Source organism: Podarcis erhardii (genome assembly GCF_964252035.2).
Source record: "Podarcis erhardii genome assembly, chromosome: 16".
In the NCBI taxonomy this organism is placed as follows: Eukaryota; Metazoa; Chordata; class Lepidosauria; order Squamata; family Lacertidae; genus Podarcis; species Podarcis erhardii.
In genome coordinates, this window is record NC_138514.1 from 37,958,025 (window position 1) to 37,974,489 (window position 16,465).

A 16,465-nucleotide genomic window follows, 5' to 3' on the forward strand; every position below is an offset into this window, starting at 1 on the left:
TGTGGTTCTTCCCTAATATTAAAATGGATGTCAAGGCCGTCTATAAAGGCTCTTGAAGAGATTTTGGCAGGAGCTAGTCCAAGTGGGCTGGCAAGGTTCCTAATTCTCCCCTGTGGTTCTAGGTGGACAATTTGCGCCCGGGTGACTCAGAAGGGCCAGGTCCGTGCATGGAGCAACTCACGTGGGGAAGGGAAGCTTTTCTCCATCGAATTGGTTGATGAAAGTGTAAGTGTTCGTGGCGAGGAGTGAATTGAAGGCTGGGTTGGGGTTGATGGGAGTTGTAGTCCAAACCCTCCAGAGGGCACCCAGCTGGCAAAGGCTGTTGCAGAAGAAAGCTACAGAGAGATCAGCCAAAAGCTCTGAACTTACTACATGCTCCCGTCTCTGCTGCCGCCGCTGGATTCAACAGCCCACCTTTCCTTGAACGCTCCCGAGTTCAAATCAACCATCCCCCCCCCCCCATTCCCGGTCTTGAAGTGGAATATGTACGCTGCTTATTCCCTGAGAGATAGAGACTGGCCCAAGGTCACTCAGTGAGTAGGACCATGTCTCCTCCAGACCTTCTCTAGCCTTCTACCCCACAGGTTCTCTGTCCACCGAAAACCTTGTGTCAGTAAGGAGGAACTTTTAGAGAGAGTAGAGCAGCCTGCTTGTTTCTGTTGCTGCACCCCTTTAATGGACAGCTGGCTCTGCTGCTGCTGCTGCTGCTGCAGTGTGAATTGCAGGTTCTCCCCCCCCCCCCCCCGCAGCCCTGTGGAATCAGGGAGTTATGGTATGCAAATGATTAGCATCTCCAAACAGAACATCTTTTTAATTAGAAAATAAATATGTAACTGGAGGAAAACTCCTGCCTCCAGTTTGTTTGCGAGGAGGGAAGCTTGATTAGCCAAGCCCTGTACTTAAGCTCTGTAATTCCAAGCTTTTGATCAAATTACAGCTCTCTTCGTTGCGCAGAGGCTTGTTGCCTGTTTCTCTGCGTGTGTGGAAACATTTTTTGGGGGGGAGGTGTGGCTCTGAACTCCTGGCACATCCTCGTCAGCTGTTCCTTTTGCTTCCTCTCTATCTCCGTGCTGTCAGGTTCCTGACTGACGGTTTTTATTACAATTTTAATACTCCTCCTGCATAAACATCTTAGCTGGTGGTGCTCTAGCTCCACTTTTAATTATCACTTTGGGAAGGGCCTGTCACAACACTCTGGGTGCCTCTGCTCCTGCTGCTATGTGGGTGATGTCATCCGCTAATTTGTGGAGCGAGAAGCAGGTATCAGGGAGCTTGTGAGACAACGACACTGTCGTGGAGCCGGAAGAGGGCTCTCAGCTGGGCGGCAGCACAAGGGGCTCATTGCTGCTCTGTATGGGCCAGGTGTGGGGGACCTTTTGCTGGACTACAATTCCCATCAGCCCCAGCAAGCATCGTCAGAGGCAGCGGAGGATGGGAGTTGTAGTTCAGCAGCACCCGGGGGGGGGGGGCAAAGTTTCCCTATGCCTGGCATAGGCCCTGTTCTTCTGGAGTTTTATTTTCAGGGGACTATAGGGAAGCATGCAACCCAGAGAGTCTTCTTGGAGTCCAGGTGGGGAGAGGAATCTGTTCATAGGTATTATTTTTATACTTATCTATTCATTTGCAAAAAATATTACATCACTGACATTAAGGACGGGGAAACAACATGGCAACGAACAGCATAAAATCAACAGTAAGATTACGTTCATAAAGCAAATACAAAATACCTCGCATCATTAGGATTGTCAGCTGATTTGGCAACTAGAAATCATCTGCCCTTTTAACAGATTGATTGATTTTAAATTCATGTGAAATTTACATGCTACCCAAGCCTGCCTCTCTGGGATAATGGTGGAACTGTGAGAAGGTGCAAAAGGTTTCCTCGCCTGTTGCTGAAAGGGAAGGCCACCTTTTCACCTTTTCCATCTTCTGTGGTAACAGATCAGCACTGGTGCCTGGTGGGAACAGACCGGTGCCACTTCTGCTGTGGCTCTGGGGTACATTCAGGTGGTTTGTGGCATGCCTGCAGATTTATGGTTGAAGATAGAAGACTGCATATCCATCACACTAGACTTTTTTTAAAACAACAAATCCTGTTAGTCACTTTTTTGCTACAGGCAACTAAAAGCAACTTAACAAAATAAAAAAAATCATGCATTAAAGAAAACATTGAAACACCCTACCCACTCTAAAAAGCCCCAGATCATTAAAAGCCAAAGGCCTGATTACAAAGGAATGTTCTTGCCTGGCGCCTGAAGATATATAACATTCATATTGACTGCTAATTGTAATTTAATTGCTTCTTTTATTTCTTACCTGTTGTATCTTATTGAATTGCAATTTGAATTCTGTGGAATGGTAATACAATATGTAAGCAGTGAAAGAAGCAGTAAAAATACTGCTGCTTTCACGTACAGCATCTAGCACAGCACATTGCTTCAACAGGTGAAAGAACCGTTAAGGGGTCTGCAAAGACCCCCCCCCAGCAGTTTTCATGTGGCCTGGGGGTGGGGTTGGAATCCCCTTTTTTGTGCTGATTGCCCTTCCTGCTTCCTTATATCAGGGTGAGATCAGAGCAACGGCCTTCAATGAACAAGTGGACAAGTTTTTCCCCCTCATTGAGTTGAACAAGGTACTGTGCCCTTGGCTGGATCAGCGGGGGTGGGGATGTATTTTAAACGTGTTAAAGCAGAATGTGCACAGCCTGCCTTCATTCTTGCCTGGAGGAATAAACCTTGTGTGGGTCTGGCTGATCTGTGGGCCTGATAACTGGAATCTCTTAAGGCTAAGGGGGAGAGTTTTTCAGTTACTCTTGCCTAAGGGGTGAAGGGTTGCAGTACAGCTTGATTTGCCCATAGCCAAACCTCCCCCCTCCCCTGCAGGGTCTCTGGGTTAGCTCACAGGTTAGGAGGCGTGGCTGCCCTGTCCACATGCCTGAAAACAAGAGCAGAGCTCTCGTATAGTAATAATCATGGTTATTTAATTTATATGAAAGAAAAAACCTCAGAGCAGCTTGGCAAGTTAAAATGCAACAAACTAAAAGGAGAAACATTCAAAGCAGCGAACAATTCAAAAGCACAAGGTGCTCCTCTGCTAACATAAAAGGCCACAAGACCTCCCTGCCCCACTGAAAGACGAGCATCACCGTGGGAGGCAGCCTAGTTGTCAAAGGCCAGGAGAGTATTCTGCAGCTGGAGCCCGTTTTGTGTGGTCACCCTCCACCCCTCCCTTGGGTGGGGCATGTGGAGAAGGGCCTTTGATAAAGACAGCAGGGTTTGGGCTAGCCCATATAAATTTGAGGTTCCCCTTTCAGGAGACAGCAAGTGGACTTGTCTGAAAGCGCAGGTTCCTCTGTGTTTCTGGACGCGACCCTGATCTCCCACCCCCTTGGAATTTCCTTAGTTGGGGTTGAGAGGGGAGCAATGGAGCACTTGAATCGGGGTGTGTGTGGTTGCTTCACTCTTTTTTCTCTGCCTCAGGTCTATTACTTCTCAAAGGGCCACCTGAAGACGGCCAACAAGCAGTACACGACCGTGAAGAATGACTACGAGATCACGTTCTCGAACGAGACGTCCGTCGTCGCCTGCGATGAAGCGCAGCACCTCCCCTCGGTGAAGTTTGACTTCATCCCCATTGGTGACCTGGAGAGCGCAGACAGAGACGCCCTTGTGGGTGAGGGAGGCAGTGGCGGCATTGCTTGCGTGTTTAGCAAAATGTTTCTGGGCAGCACTGTCATAACAATCCAGCCATGTGAGGATATTAAAAACAACCACAGCAAAGTGGTTTACAGCACACAAAATTACACTCAAATCATCAATACTGCCTGGTAAAGAAAAAGGTGGCCATTGCAAAGACCTTGTCTGAATAACAGTTTTTAGGAGATGTCTGAAAGAAGGCAGGAATGATTCCTGCTGAACCTTCATCGGCAGGGTGTTCCAGAGGGCCTGCCACCCTAAAGGCTCAGTCCTTAGTGAAGGCAGCCCAAGCCTCAGGGGGTGTGAGGGGAACCACATGATAGGCCACATCAGAGCATCTTTAAAGGTCCCAAAGACCTTGGGCAGTCACTCCCAACCTGGCGCCTTCCAGGGTGTTTTTGACTACAATTCCCATCAGCCCAAGTCAGTACTGTGCTGCTGCCTTAGGTACTGAGGTATGAGTCTCTCATGCTCACTCGTTGGAAAGCTCCCCTGGCACAGTCCCAGTGCTGCTCCTTGTTGCCAAGAGACCAGCAGCCTTCCTCCTTCACGCAGAGACCTAACCACCAGCTGGGGTACATAGTAATTTGTGTTTTCACAAGAAGAGGACCATTGAATTGCTCTCTCGACCTTGCTCCTCTTGGGCTGTTGCCTGCCGCATTAGCCCTCTTGGTTTGCTTTCTAGACTGACTCTGCCAGACTTCCCCTCCCCTCAGTGATCTCAGCTCTTGTAGTAGCTCAAGTGAAAGGTTCCAGACTGCCTTAGTGCACTAAGGCACAGCTTTCCAGGGCCTTACTAATTCGAAAGGTGCATAAGCAAACTGGGCTGCGGGTCAGGGCCTTGCTGCTGCAGTACTTCCCTTCAGGGTGATATTATTAATTATTAATTATTTCTATGCTGCTTATCTGACTGCGTTGGCCCAACCACTCTGGGCAGCTTCCAACAAATTAAAGCACCAAACACAGTGAAACGTCAAACATTAAAAACTTCCTTATCCACATTTAACAACTCAGAATGATACTTTTGAAGGCAGCCGCCACCAAGCTCCTCCGTGGCCATGCTTCTGTCCTGCACGTCAGCCAAGGGTTTGTGCCCTCCCCACAGGAAAAACCCCCGTTCATTAAATGGATCCAAAGCCCTACCTCTGGTGATGCATGGAGTGGCAAATGATAAGTGTACGGTGTTAATTAGGATCATAATGTCAGAAGAGGCTGGCGGCTGGCCAAAGGAGGCCCTTCTAGTCCCACGTCCTGTTCCCCACAGCGGCCAGTCAGATGCTCTTCCTCTCCACTTGTGTTTCCCAGCAACTGGTATTCGGAGGCATACCACACTGGAGGGAGAACACAGCCACTGTAGCTAATAGCCACTGACAAGCCTTGTTCTAAGCAGTTTACAGGTATAAAATCAATTATAAAATCTATACATAATTAACAATATGCAGTGAAACTATTCCATCAAAGCATTAAAAGCATCCATAATTTAATATGCAGTAAAACAAGCCAGTTAAAAAGCATAGCAATTAAAGGAGTTATTTTTAAAAGCTATCAGATCAGGAAGTTCGGGTTCAGGTGTGTCTTCATGAGCCGGCGGAATGCCAATACGGATGGACCGTCTCCTATTTCGGCAGGGCTGATCTGGGCTACTCCACTAACATGGGCTGTGCCATAAATGTATGGAGAACGCTCCTAACATCCCTCTGCTTGCCTTTCAGATGTAATTGGGATCTGCAAGAGCTGCGAGGACCTCACAAAAATCACCATAAAGTCTTCCAATCGAGAGGTGTTGAAGAGAGTTGTGCACTTGATGGACATGACTGGGAAAGGAGTGAACGTCACTCTGTGGGGAAACGACGTAAGTTGCCAGAGGAGTAGGGAGCCCATTCAGGGCAGAACATTGCTCTTAGAACCTTAAGATCGTAGAAATCATGCAATTGTAGAGTTGGAAGGGACCCCAAGGGTCATCCAGTCCAACCCTCTGCAATACAGGGTTAAAGCATCCAAGAGAGAGGGCCACCCAACCTCTTCATTTCTGCTGCTCTGTTGACCAGCTTGCCTCACCTGTGGAGCCAGGAGAATAGCACCCTTTGACAGGTGCCTCTTGGCCCTGGATCTGGGAGGAGCCGTAGTAGAGCCCGTGGTTTTGTATGTAGAAGGTCCGAGGTTCCGTCTGGCATTTCCTGTTCAAAAGGATCAGAGGGGAGGCAATGAGGAAGACACAGTCCTAGCAGACCAACCTCCTCCCGCCTGGCACTGTCCTATCAGGCTCAGCCAGCACCACTGAAGAAAGCTGAGGCTGCTGGGACTTGCAGTGTCTGAAACATCTGGAGGGCGCCAGGTCGGGGAAGGCCAGGCAGGGCACAGATCTCACGAGAGGGCAGCTCCCTGAGCTGTAGTTTATTCTCAGCTCCTTGCTTTAAAAGCCAGGGACATTTTTTTTTTTATTTCCTAAGGTTTTTGTTCCCTGCAATTCCCCTCCCCCGCCCCCAAATAGGGTTGATGGGTTTAATGCTGTTGTGCTCAGAAAGCACTGAGGGAGCCATTTCCATATGTTGCACCGCGGCTTCCTAGGTCGATATTGCAAACTCCTCTTGCTTTTGAAACATTGGGGAGTTATGCCGGGGGGGGGGGTGAGCAGAGCCCACGCGAGCACCACTTTTCCTGCCACCTTTTGTAGAGACCCGAGAACCAAGGGCTGGTTGAGAAAGTGCTGCTGTGGACTCCTCATGGGCTTGCTGCACTTGCGCCCAGGGAGACTCAGGGCCACCCAGACCCCATAGGCATCCTGCTTCTCGTGCCATCCATAGGGACGAACAAGGAGCGCCTGCTGCATCAGGGCAGTGGCTCACCAATCCCGTGCCTGGTCCATTTAGTGACCAGGGCCCAGCAGGGCTCTCTCTCCTCTTGGGATTCCCTGCCACTGCCATTCAGGTGCATTTACTGTCCCTGAGAGTGGAAGCAGAACATAAGCATGAGTGTTAGTAACTATGGTTACTACCTACTTTCTTCTTTGTGGATTTGTCTAATTGTCTTTTAAAGCCACCCAGATTGGTGGCCATCACTGCCTACTGTGGGAGGGAGTTCCAGAGTTCATGTGCTATGATGTGAAGGAAATACTTGCTTTTCAGCCTAGTTCTAGTGCTTTCCCCCCACCATGTGTAATTTTCTCAAGCTCTATCATGCTGCTTCTTACTCACCTTTCCCCTAAACTCAAATGCCCTCTTGTGGAATGAGTGTGCCCCTTCCTCTTTATCTTCGCAGGCAGAGAACTTTGACGGCTCTAAGCAGCCTGTGGTGGCCTTCAAGGGAGTCAAAGTCTCGGATTTTGGTGGCCGGACTCTGTCTGTTGTTTCATCGAGCAGCATCCTCATCAACCCTGACATCCCAGAGTCCTTCAAGCTGCGTGGATGGTACGCTTGCTCGCTTCTGTGAGCGCCGCACGGCACATGTTGGATTTAACATCTTGGCTGGAGTGGGGTGGGGGAAGGTAAACCCCACGCCATTCCTGGCCACATGCTTGCATGCAAAAACTAGGCACTAGGAAGTTGAGGTGTTGTTCCTCTTGAGAGAGGCAAAACACGCACACCCGTAATCCTGTGACCAAACCTTGAAGGATTGGGCATTGAAACAGATGTAGGGTGTGGGGAGAGGGTCAGGCAGAAGCAGTTCCCTGATCTGTGCAAGGCAGCATGAAATGGGATTCTGCTCTGGGAGCCGAGGGGGCAAGGTGTTGGCTTCACAGGGCAGGTTCTGGGCACCCTGGAGAACAGTGGAGTGCGAGGCAGATCCGACCCATCCGCTGGGAGCTTTTTGCAGGCGGCTGCTCTTGCAGCACAGCTCCTTAGAACATAAGCAGAACCCGCTGGATCAGGCCAATGAGCCATCTAGCCCATCATCCTGTTCACACAGTGGCCAACCAGATTTTGTATTTTTATGTTGTGAGAACCGCCCTGTGATCTTCGGATGAAGGGCGGCATACAAATTTAATAAATAAACCTGAGGCCTGTGAGAAACCAGCAAGCAGGATTGAAGCGCAAGAGCTTCTCTTCTCCCTCTGGGTCCCATCAGCTGGTATTCAGAAGCATCACTGCCTCCGACTGCAGAGGCAGCGCAGAGCCGTCCTTGATAGCAGCCACCCATAGCCCTCTCCTCCTCCATGAATGTGTCCAATCCCCGTTTAAAGCCGCTCAAGTTGGTGACCATCTCTGCCATCTGCCGGAGGGAGTTCCATGGTTGGACTCTGTGCTGATCGTTTCAGCGAGGTCTCCCAGTGATTCCTGACCATTTCAGTGAGATCTGCCCACTAGGCCAGCCTGCTACCCTCCAGGTGGTTTGGACTACGATTCTGATTGGCTGCACTGGCTGGGGTAGGGGAGAGAGTTGTGGTCCACATCACACCAGGCTGCCCCACAAGGCTTCCCTCCTGTGTTGCACCCCATGTTTGAATCAATCAGGAGGGGGCTTGTCCCACCTCACCCACCAGATGCCCATTAGGCCAGCCTTCTTCGGGGGCGCCTCCCCCCCGCTTGTGTTTCCTTCCACTTGCTCTCATTTGTAGAATACTCCTGCTTCCTTTGAGCCTCTTCAGGGGGAGGCGATGCTGCTTTCTTGTTCTGGGAGGGGCTTGCCATTTATTTTCACTCTGGCTTCTGTGTTGATTACAGCATTTGACATGATGCCAAAAGGGCATTTAGTGCTGGCAACTGCGCAGAGGCTGTAGCCGCTCCACACTTGCCTGCTGAAGCACAAGGTTCTGGGGCCAGGGTAGGGGAAGAGTTTTTCCTGCCCCGCCAGTTGACGTGTGAGGAATCCGGACGTGGCCAAAACATGCTCAGGGAAGCTTACCTACATTCCTGAATCAGCCGTAACAAGTTTTGAGAAAGTTGCTTGGTTAACCTTGGGCTTCAGTGCCCCCCCTCCAGTTTATAAATGGGGCGCAGACAACCCCTCTCTGCTACCTCGTGTGTGTTGCTGAGGAAAGGAATCCATTAGCGACGGAGGCACTTCAATAATGCACTCTGTTTCATTTGGCGCATTGTTCCTCTCTAAGTGCTCTTGGCACACTCAAGGCTGTGCCAGAGACAGAAGAGGAGGCAGCCGTGCTCGCCTCCTCCCCCTGCCAAACGCTTTTCTTCTGAATTGCTGGCCAGCCTGAGAAGCCACCAGGAGAGGCACAGGATGGTGGCGTCTCTTGTCTCTGGGCACCTGCATGCTTGGAGTGCTGGTGCGTGGGCTGGCATTCATGGACGGCTCTGCAGGCATGATGGAGGTTTGGAGAGGGGCTTGGAAAGGAGGCCGAGCCTGCCTTCTTGGTAACCGTGTTGGGGGAGGAAGTGAGCACCGGAGAGAGGTGGGGCAGGCAGCTGTGAGGCAGAAGCAGCCGTGGTGCAGAGCGTGGTCAAGGAGGACCAAGCAGGTGGTTGCGAGATAGAGCCTCAAAAGTGCCAAGGATCTTGGCCACCCTGCCTGACTTCGTCCCTCTGGGACAGGGGTCAGCAACCTTTTTCAGCCGTGGGCCGGTCCACCGTCCCTCATGTGGTGGGCCGGACTCTATTTTGGAAAAAAAAATATGAACGAATTCCTATGCCCCAGAAATAACCCAGAGATGCATTTTAAATAAAAGCACACATTCTATTCATGTAAAAACATGCTGACTCCCGGGACTCCCGGACCATCCGTGGGCCGGATTGAGAAGGCGATTGGGCCGCATCCGGCCCACGGGCCTTAGGTTGCCTACCCCTGCTCTGGGAAGAGTCTTGGAAGGGAAGAGCCACAGCTCCGTGGGATAGATGCCGTTTTGCATGCAGAAGGTTCCAGGTTCAACCCCAGCAGCATCCCCAGGTAGGGCTGGGAATGACCCCCTGCCTTGACCCCTGGAGAGCCTCTGCCAGTTAGTGTGGACAGTACTGGGCTAGGTGGAGCCAGTGGTCTGACTCTGTATAAGGCAGCTTCTGTTGTTCCTCTTAAACACTTCAGTTCAGACTCTCGGGGCCTGTTTACCTCTTGGATGTCAGAGCTGAGCTGCTTAAGATGTGCAAGTGATGGGCTCATGGGCATATGAAACTCAAGTGCCAAGGGCTTGGCTTGGCTCCACTCCTTTCCCTTCTGCCTTTTAGTTGTCCGCAGGCAAGGAATGCTGTTGCTTTGGTATGGAGGAGCACTGGTCCATGTGAGCCCCGCAAGTTGCCACCTTGATTATTGGTGGGTCCTTCTCAAGCACAGAGTCACCATTTTTCCAGAGGGGGATGTGGCTGCATCCCTCCAGAATGGGGTCAGTAGCTCAGGCTGGCTCTGTTCCCCGAGGTGCCTGCTTCCACTGCAGGCTTGAGAGGGGAATCCTTGGAACAGGAACTCAGGCAGTGCCCTGCCTGCATGGCTGCCTAGACTGCTGCTCACCCCTTCAGGGAGGTTTTGCAAAGGCGGGCCTGAGGAGCCCCCTGGGAAGAAAGACAGGACTCTGCCTGGGCTCTCTCCTCAGCCGCCTTCCTGGCTCTTTTCCTAGCAGGCCCTGTGTCCTGCCTCCGTTGAGGGAGGGCTTCGCCTTTGCTCTGGCCCTTGCACACTCCCACCTGGCATTCTGCCTCAGGCTCCTTCAGAAGCCAGCAGTGTTCACAAGCGGAAAATGCTGCATTCAGCCCTTTCTCTCTCCCTTCCTTGGTGAAATTTTGTGGAGGGGAACAAAAATCTCCTGAAGCAAAGCGTCCTCCCCTCCCTGCCCTGACGGCTTCTTGCTGCTGTTGGTGTGGGCTGCTGCTTCTCTCCTCTTTCCTCTCTTCTCTGTTTCTCTTTCCGCCTGCGGTACCCGAGAGGTTGTCACTGAGCCCCTCTCCTCCGCCTGACGTGAGCTGCTCTCTCGCTTCCTTGCTTGTTAGCCGTGCCTGATGGGTCTGATGAAACAAAGGCCAGTGCTTCGTGCGAAAAAACAAATTAAACTGCGGTGCTGCTTGTTGGTGCAGGGGTGGTAGCACCAGCTTATCTGGTTGGCAGAGGGGCTGGCTGGTTTTTACTTCAGGCATGGGATCTATTAAGCTCTCCCTGCATTTCTCTCCCAAGCTTCTGCAAAGATAATGTGAGCATGTAATTTAGCTCTCACCGTGCAAATGTCCCAGTGCCCTCAGCTCTCCTCTGAAGCGGCTGCAGTGCTGAGCCATGGCCTCTAGTTGGCGCACGAGCAAAACGGAGCGTGTCCCCGTTTTCCAAGATTATAAAATATTGCACTAATTAAAATGGAGTATTAGCGTATCCTGAAATGCTATTTTAGTGAGTAATATACACAAGTTACTGTAATTGTTTCCTGTGCAAGCCATTGATAAAAATCCCTCTTGCATTGAGCGCAGGAGGGTAAAAATAAAAACCCTGGTATGTTCCTGTTTCTTCTTGGAACCGAGAGAAATATCCCACACCCCCGCTTTATTTTGTTTTACTTCCAGGTTTGACTCTGAAGGGCAGCTTCTGGAGTCCACCTCCATCTCAGGCACAAGGACTGGGCCTATGGGAGGTGCAGACACCAACTGGAAGAGTCTGCATGAGGCCAAATCTGAGAACCTGGGGCAAGGAGATAAGGTACAATGGGGACTCAGCGTTTTGGGCTGTTCCCTGGGGCTCCTGTGGTGGAGGTGGCAGAGGCAGGCAGTCAGCAGAGCCCTGCAGCTAGAAGGGTCCCCCTTGCTGCCTGCAAAGTCATGCGCAGAGCTCCTGCCTAAGACCCCGGAGGATGCAGGAGACGCTCCTGAGCTAGCTGGGCACAATGGTTCCTACTTTCCTTGCAGAGTCACTAAGGACAAAAATCAAAATAATTTAAGAATTGCATATTGGAATTCATTAAGTGTTTCATACTGAAGTGGCTGTATTTTATTCTTAAGAATGCATCAGACCTTCCTAAACCTTACAGTAAATAACCAGTTAAAAGCAATGCAGTTAAACCAGATTAAATCATACCGTGTCTGGAGGCAATTCAATTCCAGTGGAGCAGAAACGTGAAGGAAACACTTTGGTAGCCTAAATGTCAGTCTTGATAACAGCTCATTATCTTTTAAAATAAGAATTAAGAGCAATAGCCCTGGTGTCTTGAGGTGTTGGGATGTTAATAAGGCAAGACAAAGGGCCTCACATTTGCAATGGAGGGAAATGTCGGCTGCACAGCCAGTCAGGCTCCTCAGCCAGCTCAATTAGTTCACTCTCTAAACGGTTCGTCCATTAATCAGTCAATTAAAACACACATGCGCAGGTTACAATATCTCAATTCAGGTAATGTGTTGGAGGATATTTAATGAACACAGTTCTTTATCTTGACTCTTAACTAGCACAGGCGCATTCTTCAACTCGCTGTTGGGAGTTTGCCCGATTATGCGAAGGAATGATTAGGCAGTGGACCCTTCTGGTTTTGAGCAGGAGGTGTGGCATGTTGGGGTCCCTTTAACATGGGGGGGGGCTGGGGGTGTTGATTCCAGCAGGGCTGGAGCTGCAGTGGCCTGCCTGTCTCCCTGAGGGGCTGCTCTGGTGGTGGCTTGTCCGTTCTGAAAAACAAAATCCCATCCGCAGGCAGACTACTTCAGCTGCTTGGCCACAGTGGTCTACCTGCGCAAGGAGAACTGCATGTACCAGGCCTGCCCATCCCCGGACTGCAACAAGAAGCTGGTCGACCTGCAGAACGGGCTCTACCGCTGCGAGAAATGTGACCGGGAGTTCTCCAACTTCAAGTACCGCATGATCCTCTCGGTGAGTCCCTTTTCCAGCAGGTCCTGTGCCCTTCGCAGGCAGGCTCCTTTGCGGCTTGGGGGGAGCAGAGAGCGCTGTGTGTGCAGGCCAGCCGGCTCTTGCTAAGGGGAAAGATGAGCACCAAAGAGCTTCTGTCTCCTGCTCCAGCGGACGGGAGAAGACTATGCTGAGCCAGTCGGCATTTGCAGTGGTCTTTCCCAGACCACGTGAGCCTGCATAGAGACCACCTTCTGTTTCTCCCTCTCTGGAGCTGCGGGGGAAGGCTCACTGTCAGAACCCCTGCAGGGAGGGAGGAAGGGAGAGAGAGAGAGAGAGAGACTCCCCTCCAAAAGCCTGGAGAGCTGCTGCCAGTCAACGCAGGCAATGCTGAGCCAGATGTCCTGACTTGGCACCATGAAATGGTGCGCTGTTCATATGCCACACAGAGGGGCCAAGCAACCCTTCTTCCTGCCCACCCAGGCCAAATGGGCCCCTTTCAGCCATGACCGTCCTTTCCTTTTCTTTATTGATATTTTCTTAGTAGAATTTCCTTTATAAAGAAATAAAGTGATAAAAGGAAATGGATACATTTTACACACACATTTTACACATACATTTTACACACACACACGTATACACGTGTGTGTGTGTGTGTGTGTGCGCGCGCGCGCACACACACACACACACATATATATATATATATATATATATATATCCGTAGAGTTGGAAGGGACACAAAGGGTCATTTAGTCCAACCCCCTGCAAGGCAGGAATCTCAGCTAAAGCATCCATGACAGTGATATTATTACCTTAAGTGCTATTTTAATACATCTGTGGTCATTAATAATCTACTACATTCTGTATAAATTCATTCCAAATGTCAGTATATTTGTCCAAACCAAGTCTAAAAGCAATATGACCATCTATTTATTTGTGCTAAACCATCCAGGCTACTGCTCTGTGAGGGCCTTGCAGCCTCTTGAACTGCGCGCTCTGTTTGTTGACTGCAGTTCAGAACATGCCCCTTTTTAATGGCTAAGCTTTTAAAGCTGGCCTTGCCTGTTCATTGTGCGTCTTTCTGGCTGCTCTGCTGCCATTGTGGCGCTGCTGCTGCTGCTGCTGCTGCTGCTGCAGCAGCACAGCCTAGATGGTGCTGTGCCGTTAAACGTCCCTTATCCCTGCTGCTCTTTTCCTACTGAACCGGGAACTGGTGCGTTAGGATCCCTGTTGCTGAGAACTGTGTGGTCACAACACCTTTGTGCGCTTTGCTTAGTGGCTGGTTTTGGAGAGCGTTTTCAGATGTCTGACTGCGGCAGGGGAGGAAGTAGAACGAATAGATCCTTTTTGCCCCCACTCAAGGGGGTACTGTTCAACTGGCTCCTGTGGTCCTTGCGCCCTTCTGAGCCCTTAGCCCTTCCTCCCTCCCCACTCCAAGTGCCTCTCGCCCAGCGGAGCCCCTTTGCGAGCATCGCAGCCTTCAGCGCAGGAGCGTCTCTGGCCCACGTTTCTTTGTTAGAAAGATAAGCTAATGTGGAATGGCATTTCTGGAGAGCTGTAATTGCACTCATTCAGCTGCTCCCTATATTTAGTTCTCTCTTTTGTGGCTAATGTTCTGTGTCTCGCGCATTAACGGGAACCGGCTTTGGAGCAGAGCATCTGAGGGCTGCCATTGTGACGCCTGCTTGCACCTCCAGAGCAACGCTGCTGCTTTCCTCCATCCTTCGGTTCATGAAAGTGCCCCCAAATTAGGGCCCCTGCGACTCTCCTTTAGAAACTCCCATGCAGGAAGCCTGCAAAGGGGAGGTTGGCGGCTGCTGGAGGCTTCACTTCAGCTAATAGAGCGGCTAAATGAACAGCCTCTCCAAATCGACGGCCTCACCTTATTAGAATGTTTGAGGACGTGGCAGTGGGGGGAGCTGTCCCCCTGGGGGAAGGATTTATTGTACGGAGTGGAGGTGGGGTGGGAGGGCAAGAGGGAGAGGGAAGCCGGAGAAGTGCTTCTGAATTACGGGCCACTCGAGTTCTCCTTCCGCATTTGTTCTGCTAGGCTCTGCGGTGAGCAAGAGATTTTGCCTGGTGTTTGACAGGAGCTCCTTTTGAAATCCCTTCTCTGCCCTCCCCCGCGCCCCAAATGGTGAAGATAGCAAGCGTGAGGAGGGGGAGAGAAAGAGGGGGGAATATAATTGCAGAATGGGAAAGGACCCCGAGGGTCATCTAGTGAAACTCCCTGCAATGCATTGGCTCCCAGTATGTTCCCAAGCACAATTCAAAGTGTTGGTGCTGACCTTTAAAGCCCTAAATGGCCTCGGTCCAGTATACCTGAAGAAGCGTCTCCACCCCCATCGTTCAGCCCGGACACTGAGATCCAGCACCAAGGGCCTTCTGGCGGTTCCCTCATTGCGAGAAGTGAGGTTACAAGGAACCAGACAGAGGGCCTTCTCGGTGGTGGCGCCGGCCCTGTGGAATGCCCTCCCTTCAGATGTGAAGGAAATAAGCAGCTGTCTTCTTTTTAAAAGACACCTGAAGGCAGCCCTGTTTAGGGAAGTTTTTAAAATTTAATGCTGTATTGTTTTTAACACTTGATTGGAAGCCGCCCAGAGTGGCTGGGGAAACTCAGCCAGATGGGCGGGGTATAAATAATAAATTATTATTATTAAATTATTATATAATGCAGGAATCTCGGCTAAAGTGTCCGTGACAGGTGACCAGCCAACCTCTGCTTCTAAACCTCCAAGGAAGGAGGGAGTATGTTTGGCTGTGAGGCCCAAGCAGGCAGCGGGTGGCTGGGCCAGAAATAGAGAGAGATGCTGGTGGTCCCAGGAAGGAGCTACAGAGCAGAAGAGGCGGGCACTGTACACTCCTAGGGATGTGTTTGGGCAGCTTCTCGAGAGGTCTTGCACGCCCAGTTCCTGTTGAAAGTGTGTCTGTGTTTGAGTGACATTGTTGAGTGAAGTGAGAGCTGTCTCAAATCCCCAAAGAGCGGAAGGCTCTGCCCTGTCCGTCCAGAAGGGGGTCAATTTGCAAGTCAGAAAGTGGGGCGAAGGGAAGGCTGCCCTGGACTATAAACCCTTTCCTTGGCTCTGAAGTTGGTTCTGGCCCCTGGAAATACACCAGAGTGTCTTGGCTTTTTCAGAAGGCATCTAAATGCCCATCAGGCATTATCAACCTGCTTTCTCTGGCTGCCCTGGTTCCTTTCTCCACCATGGTGGGCGCCAGTTCCTGCCAGAATCAAAGCCCCAGAGCCCAGCCTCTTTGTCTTTAAGGTCATAATTGAGAGCCAGGCTTGCCCTTGACCAGGCTCTTCTGACTTGCCTGTCCCGCCTCCTCCCTCCTCGTTATTGGCCCCACCACTAAGGAGGCATCCCTTGCTTCTTCTCCACGGCTGGGGATGGCCACAGAACTGTCCAGGTTGCGCCCCCTAGCCACAGACAAATTAGCTCTTCTTTCCGCCTCTCCTCCAACCCCCCACCTTCCACCCATTCAATTCACCCTCTATTTAAAATGATTTCTTATGAGGCAATAATCAATATTTATATTTATGGACAAATGTTTGCCGAATTTGCGTGGCCCCCCCCCCATTGCCTGTGCCCCTGGTGGGGGCCCACCTCACCACCCCCTATCTACAGCCCTGATTGTCCCACATGGTCCCAGCAGGATGTGGCCGGTTGAAGTGAAGCCTCTTGGCCAGGCTCCTACTCCCCATCCCTTCCTCATCTCTCTCTCCGTTTTAAAAAACAAAACAAACTTGCCCAAGAACCCCTGAGCTGCTTTCACAGCACAGAAACACTGCTTTGAATAATGGATGTGGGCACTGATGGGGATAAAATGGAAGGACTTTCAAAGACAGAGGTTTTGGGAAGGGCTGTGCAGAGGAGCCCTGTGATCTGCCCTGACTTGTGGCTATGTGCTGCCTGGTTGTGCGAGAGGAGCTCCTTTCCACTGACACCCCCCTGACATGTCGTTTTCTTTGGGGGGTGGCCGCTGCCCCCTGGCATGTGTGCCTCCACTTGTGGTGGCTGCCTGCAGGCAGTGGAAACAGGAGGGGTCAAGGCTTCGGGGGGGGGGGGTGTTGGAGG

At 51.1% G+C, this 16,465-nt stretch overlaps 1 protein-coding gene across 1 annotated transcript in view; it reads left to right on the forward strand.

Annotated features, from left to right (window-relative positions):
- The window catches only part of RPA1 (replication protein A1), a 29,363-nt gene that overhangs the window by 8,100 nt on the left and 4,798 nt on the right, over positions 1-16,465 (forward strand). The window contains exons 5-13 of the mRNA XM_081844354.1: positions 36-225; positions 2,564-2,632; positions 3,480-3,672; positions 5,408-5,547; positions 6,954-7,102; positions 7,876-7,883; positions 8,743-9,004; positions 11,123-11,255; positions 12,234-12,410. Coding sequence (XP_081700480.1) covers positions 36-225; positions 2,564-2,632; positions 3,480-3,672; positions 5,408-5,547; positions 6,954-7,102; positions 7,876-7,883; positions 8,743-9,004; positions 11,123-11,255; positions 12,234-12,410 — 1,321 coding nt within the window. The remainder of the gene's footprint in view (positions 1-35; positions 226-2,563; positions 2,633-3,479; positions 3,673-5,407; positions 5,548-6,953; positions 7,103-7,875; positions 7,884-8,742; positions 9,005-11,122; positions 11,256-12,233; positions 12,411-16,465) is intronic.